General features: G+C 57.7%; 1 protein-coding gene across 1 annotated transcript in view; it reads right to left on the reverse strand.

Moving 5' to 3' along the window:
- The window catches only part of PARVB (parvin beta), a 94,756-nt gene extending 88,062 nt beyond the window's left edge, over nucleotides 1-6,694 (reverse strand). Inside the window, exon 1 of the mRNA XM_064491383.1 lies at nucleotides 6,510-6,694. Coding sequence (XP_064347453.1) covers nucleotides 6,510-6,624 — 115 coding nt within the window. The 5' untranslated portion in view covers nucleotides 6,625-6,694. The remainder of the gene's footprint in view (nucleotides 1-6,509) is intronic.
- Between the last annotated feature and the right edge of the window lie 266 nt (nucleotides 6,695-6,960).

A 6,960-nucleotide genomic window follows, 5' to 3' on the forward strand; every position in this document is an offset into this window, starting at 1 on the left:
GACTCTTTGGGGACCACGCAGGTAGAGCCAAGATGCGAGGAGCACCACGGAGAGTTGGCTGCCTCGGCACAGAAAGGTAAGGAACAGAACAGTCGGGGCCCAGCATCCCCGTTTCCGTCCTCTACTGAAGCCAAGTTTCCGAGAGATTTCAGTAGACTGCCAAGAAAAAAGCCCAGCGTGGGACACGCTGCCGTGCCTACGTGTTTCTCTCTTAAATGCCCCGGGTGCATGTGGACAGCTGGGGGACAACCAAGAAGAAATGCTGGATTTGAAGATTATAATCAGAATAATAATCAAAGGAAACTTGACAAAGCCACACCAAGCCTCCTGAAAGCCACTTCCTCTCAGCCAGAGAGAGGAAAACAGAACAGTGAATTTCAGTGATGCCAGGGACTCCTGGGGACCGAGCTGCAACACAGGAGCCGGCAGACAGCACCTCCCTCTCAGACCAAGAGCTGCCCCCATGGAGAGAGGCAGCCCTGCTCAAGGAAGACACGTTAGGGTTTGGAGAAAGGGGGGTGGCATTGTTTTTCTCTTCACTGGTGGGGTCTGCAGAGAACCTCACAGCCCACTGGATCCAGATAGGATCTACACTGGCATCTCTTCCCACAGAACATTCTAGAACCCGCTGTGTCCATGGCCCCAGCCCCTTGCCTGCTTACATCCCTCCACTTCTGACCAGCCACTCTCTTTCCCTTCCCACAAGTTAGGAGTCCAACCCACCTTAACCATGATCTGTAGGTAATTCCTAAGGGCCCTGCAGGCGATCACGTGAGCAGAGAGAGACCGGAAATGGGAAAGATCCCCCCCTAAAAGGGCCACGTCCCCGGCCAAGGGAGGCCAAACTCATCACAAATCCTTTCCCTAGATCTTGCCACAAAAGATGCTATTCTGGTTTTATTTTCAAAGGTAAGTAGGAGGGGTTGTCGAGACCTGCTTAAAACAGGATGTGGAAATCACTTCAAAGTCTTTCAGAGTCACTATTTGCACCAATCAGTTCTCTATGCAAACGCCTGAACAGCCGGGGGCTCCAAGCCTCCCCAGTGCACCAGTCTGGAGGGGCCCTGGAGAACGGTGCTCCATCTAATCTGTTTTTATGCAAAATTCCTTCCACCTGTGGGCAGCCCCTGGGTGGCTACCTCGGCATCAGGCCCTGCAGCTGCTGCCTCCTGGCTGTCTCAGGAGTCCTGCTGCTTCCCAGCCCTGTCGCTGCCTCCACCTCCGGGAAGCCCACTCTGCCTGCACCGACATTCGAGCCACTTCCTCACTGGTCACCCCACCGCGGCCTCTGGACCCTCTAAAGTAGCTGAGATTGGTCACTGGCACCTGCTGCTCCCATGTTCCAAGGATGACAGGGCCCACTGACCGCTCCAGCTTGCCCTGTGGCTGACCACGGCCCACACATCACACCGCAGCCCAGCCGCTCTGAACTGCCTGCACTTCCTCAAAGGGACTAGCTGGGGTGTCCTCCAGGGCCCTCCTCTCCTAATTCCTGGCCAGCCTTTACACGCAACCAGGGAACCACTTCCTCCAGCCAGAACCCAGAACCCTAAATCCAGGCTGTATGTCCCTCGTGGGTCTCCGGCACACCAGCCTGTCTCCTCCCCTCAGCAGCCGAAGGCTCCTGAGGACAGGCCTGGGCTGGGTCACCGCCCGCCACCAGCTCCCAGCCAGCCAGGTAACGGTTCTTTTCCCTGGGAACTCAGGCCCTGGGGGCTCACGAGGCCCCTCCTCCCTCGGCTGACCTGGGACTGGGGTGGGGGGGGTCCTTCACCTCCCCGTCCTGTCTACCACCTGACGCAGTTACGGAGAATCTGCATTTCCTCTGGGCTTCCACAACAGTCATCCATGTCCTCTCACCTCCACCTCCAGAGAGGGCGTCTGCCAAGGTCCCCCATCTCTCCCCAGGACCCCCACTCCCTGGCTGGCTCAGTGTTCGTATCACATCTGCCTGTGACTGGCCGGCCAGGCCGGGGCGGGGGGTGTGTGTGGATTCTCCCCGTCCAGAAACTGAGCTGAGGACCCCAGGTGCTGGGCCGAGAGGGGGTTCACAGCAGACTCCAGGGGGCGCTTCCAGACTCTGGAGGCTGAGGGCCCCGAGGAGCTTCTCCACCCCAGGGGCCAGTCAACCTTCTCTTGGTTCCTGAGACACCCCAAGAAACAAACACCAGGTTTCTCCACCTCAGCACAATGACCCAACATTGTGTGTGGCTGTCCAGTGCGTCACAGGATGTTTACCAGCATTCCCGGCCCCCGTCCACCAGATGCCACCAGCACCCCCATCCCAGTCATGACACTGCCAGTGTCCCCTGGGGGCAGACTCACCCCCCCCCACCCCCCAGCTGAGAACCACTGGTTTAAACCACCATGAAGTGGCTACCAGGTAAGGGTGTGTTTCCTCAACTACAAAATGAGGAAGAAATCCTACCTTGTAGGTGAAAACTTCTACCTTGCAGGGCGAAATTACACAGCACCTCTGTCCAGGTACTCTTATTACAGAGCAGTGCTGAAGTGGGAGGGGCCTAGGGACCACACAGCTGATCACTCTTTCAAGGACAGAGTGAGTTGATGGGAATGCGCTGGGGTTAACAGTAATGGTTTATTTTATTCTATTTTATTTTATTTGTATTGAGGTATAGTTGATTTACAATGTTGTGTGGTGGTTTAGACCAAGCTTTTCTCCTGGAAGCCATTTAAAGTCCACAAAAGAAACATAATACCTTCAACCTTCAGTTCAAGGTGGCAGCCACCTGGCATCTCATTAGATCTAACTTATGAGGTTTCAGTCAATATCTTGCTCACTTCTCTCTGTTTCTGCACCCAACACTCAGAAGACGACCAGGGTCAGAGAACCAGAAGACAAGGCGCAGACCAGGAGACAGTGGTTACAAAAGACACACCCGACAAAAGATTAGTATCCAGACTACACCCAGAACCCCTAACATTCGACTAGAAAAAATCGATTAACTCAATTTAAAAAAAATGGGCCAAAGATCTGAACAGACCCTTCACCACAGATGTACAGATGGTAAATGAGTCTAGGAGAAGACCTCCACATTGTAAGTCATTAGGGAACGACAGCAGAAAACTGCTCTCAAAAATATACAAAAAAAAAAAAAGAAAGAAAGAAAGGAAATCAGGAAACAGGAACTCCCTTAACACTTGCCTTCCTTGGGAAAGCAGGAGGGACAGGGCCTCCAGGCCCGGCTGCGGCAGGATCCGATCCGTGCAGCCTGGTGTTGGTCACTGGTGTCTGGGCAGAGGGCAGAGGCCAAGTGCAGGCGGGGGTCTCTCCTGGCCCGTGGGGAGTGGACTCCATCCTGCCCTTCCACCCAGGACCTCCCTGCCCCAGAGGTGGCCGCTGCCTGTAAGGACTCCACACAGCAGCTGCCCCCTCCTGGCCCGCTGGTCACCAGGGGGCCCTTGTGGGGAGTCTCCCTCTGCGCCTTCTCCATCCAGCTCCCGTAAAAGCAGACCACCCTAATGAGTGGCTCTTAATAGTAACAGTTTCCGGGCCTTCTACCTGGAGCTTTTGGGGTCTTTTAAGTGTTCCTTTCCACTTTTCCCAATGCCCACAGTTAGTCACAGTTCCGTTTTTCTAAACTGGGCCAACACATGACACAACTTGGTTCCCTCCCATAGAACATCAGCCTTAATCACGCTGTGAATTCATCCACAGACACTTCCTGCATGGGTTCCTCCAAACCCCAGAATGCATTTTCTAAAATGACCTCCCCTGGAAGAAGTCACCCCAACTCGTCCCTCCGTGCCTTGTCACAACCACAAGCTCTGTCCACCTGGATGGAGTCGAACGCTATAGGCACCTCCGAATCTCTAACTTCCCGGCAGTGCCGTCCTCTTCCCAGCATCCTCTCCCCAGCCTCCCCCACAAGGGCCACACCTCCCCCCACGCAGAATTCACCATCAACTTTCTAACAAAAAGGAAACGAAACCCACCCACCGTGCAGCTGGCAGCGCCCCAGTACACCTCGAAGCACCCCCTTCCTGATCGCTCCCTAGTAGGCAAATAAGTGCCTTCCCACAGGGGCCCCGAGTCTGGGCCAGGATGCACTCCAGCTCCTGAACCACACTGAGTGGCACAGAGGACAAGTTGCCAAGGCAACAGGCCTGTAGGAATACTGGCAGCTCTCAATCATCCAGGACCTCATTCTCCAATCCAGCCTCCACACCTCAGCCTCCACACCTCAGCCTCCGACTTCTGACTCCTTCTCCACTTTCTGCAAGACTGGACGAGCCCCTGAGCCCTTCCTAGTCCAGTCCTCCCCTAACTCCTACGTCTAAGCCCGATTAGTGTTTTCAACCTCCTGTTCGTATCAGGGACCCCTGAGGGTGCCAGGCACCCCAAACTTGAGAACCGAGGCAGGGGACCCAGCTAACTCACACACCAAAGAAACTGAATCACTTTGCTGTGTACCTGAAACTAACACATTGTAAATCAACTGCACTTCAGTAAAAAAAAAAAAAAAAAAAAAAAAAAACCAGCTATACTGTGAAAGCATCTCTCTCCTGTTTTCATGTCTATTTTATTCATCACAGGATGCTTTGACTACTGTGATTATTGGTATATTTAAATTAAGCCAGACAGGCCCTCAATTTTCTGGGCACACGCCAGCTCATGCAGGCAGGGACAAGGACTCCGCTATGGGTCTTGGGACCAGTGCCTGACTTCAGACATGTGCTCTTCGTATTCCAGGAGCATAAATGTCACCTATAAAAAGCCACCATCGTCCGGAACATTCTGCTTACTTGCTATTCCGAGAGTTCCTTCCTGGTTCCTTTGGGTCTCAACCCAAACCTGACCTGCTCTGAGGCCTTCCCCGGGCATCCATCTGATTGTACTGTGACTTTTCCTTCCTAGCACGTATTATGACAGCACGACTCGTCTGTTTGCTTATTACCACTGACGCCCTATTCCACGAAAGCAAGAGCCTTGTCTGTCTTTTATTCTAGGGTCCCGCGGCAGGCAAGGAATGAACCAGAAAGGGAATGACATTAATGTCTGTGATTGTTGTAAGGCATAAAGAAGAACTGAAATGATTTTGGTGACGGCCACGAGGTCTGCAAATGAGGTTGAAGATCAGAGAGGCAGCGCGAATGATCAGGGGAAGGGCGACTGGCCACCGATCTCACGTTTAGGAGGTGTGACTTGATAGAGATTAATACAAGCCAGTTTGGATCCTAAATGGCGGAACAACCAAAGGTGAAAGGCCCTGCCCTCAGGGACCTGCATCATCCAATTTAGTAAAAGCACCCCTGGTGGGAAATGCATGAACACACCCCCACCCACCCACCCAAGTCCCAGGGTGGGGCAGGCACAGCCCTGGAGGTAAACGTGCCACAAGCATCCCTAGGAATACACAGCTCTGAGGAAGAAATGAACGCAAGGACAGGGTCCTTGTCAGTGTGTCCCTGGGGGACACACGTCCCTGGGGGGTACTCATCCGGAAATACAGGAAGACTTTCTGGCGGGCAGGTTTAAGGAATTCACTGCGCACCCCTGACTCCAGATCCTCTCTTTCCCAATGTCCTGCCTGAGGCCAGCTCCTGGGCTTCTCCTCCGCCCCCCTCCGCCCCCCTCCGCCCCCCAGGCTTTTCACAGCCACCCCAGCACAGCTCACCCTCACCCATGGGGACTCTGGCCCAGGGGAAGAACCTGCTGACCAGAACAAAGGGAAAACTCAGGAATGCAGCCCAGGGAACCTCAGTATTGAAAGAACACACACAAGAGGCCAGAAGTCACATCTCTCACAACTCTAAAAACAACTTTTAAAATGGAAGAGGAGGTTGGAAGGGTTTTTAAATTATTTTCGTGGGCACGTGCAGTCAAAAATAGGAGGGCCTCTGCAGTCCTCGCCGGCAGGCCCCGCAGCCTCAGGCCGGCCGCGCCTCGTCCCCTTCCCTCCTCCCCTTCCGCGGGTGGGGACGCATCCGCGACCACCGCGGGGCCCGGGCCGGTGCCCACACCGCAGCGGGTGCCCTGAGGGGTGAGAAGGTACGGCTGGATGGGCCGGCCTGCGGGCGGTGCTGCCCGAGAGCGGGGCTAAGTAAATGGCGACTCAGGCCGGGGTGGGCGCGGGGCTGTCCTCCGCGTACCAAGGCCTCGCCCGACGCTGGCTCCGCGTCCTGCCCTCAGCAGGAGCCGGCGATGCGCCTCGGGGCGACGCCAGGAGCCCAAAAGGGACTCGACCAGCCGCTGGGGGAGGGGGCCTCGCGTCTGGTTCCGGGCCAGCGCTTAAAGGTCTCGGGAGGAGGAACGAGCCAGGGTCAAGGGCTGTCCGGAAGGTCACGGCTGCGCGCCGCGCGGGGCCCGGAGAGCAGCGGGCGCGCGGTGCCGGCGGCCAGCCCGTCGGGGGCCGGCGGGGCGCGGGGCGGCGCGTGCGCGCGGGGCGGGACAGCCACCCACCCGGGGCCGAGCAGCCTCCCGCCCGGGGCCGGCGGGGCGGGGCGCGGCGCGTGCGCGGCAGGAGGCCGGCGGCGGGCGCACTCACCCTCCTTGGCCTTCTTCTTCCTCCCCAGCGTGCCGCCCAGCTTGCCGAGGAACGACTCGTCCTTCTTCATCCTGTGCGGCCGCAGGGCGGGCGAGCGCAGCGGCGCGGAGGACATGGGGCGCGCGGGGACCCCCGGCGGCCGGGCGCGGGCGCAGCGCGTGTGAGAGCCGCCCCGGTCGCCGCCGCCAACGCCGCCGCCCGCTCGCCCCGGGGAGTGGCCGGGAGGGCGCGGCCCCACGCCGGCCCCCGCCCCCCGCCCGCCCCCCCACCCCACCCCACCCCGGCCCTGCGGCTCCCGCCGCCGGAGGTCTGCGCCGCCTCGGGCTGTGCGGTCACCACTTCAGCCCGCGGGCTGCCCGCCGTTCCCACGCGGCGCGTCACACTCGCTCTCCGAGGGAAGCGGTGCGTCCGCTCCTCAGGGCCGCCGCTGGGACAGATCGAGGGCTCGCCG

The sequence above is a fragment of the Camelus dromedarius genome, chromosome 11, assembly GCF_036321535.1.
Source record: "Camelus dromedarius isolate mCamDro1 chromosome 11, mCamDro1.pat, whole genome shotgun sequence".
NCBI classification, from domain to species: Eukaryota; Metazoa; Chordata; class Mammalia; order Artiodactyla; family Camelidae; genus Camelus; species Camelus dromedarius.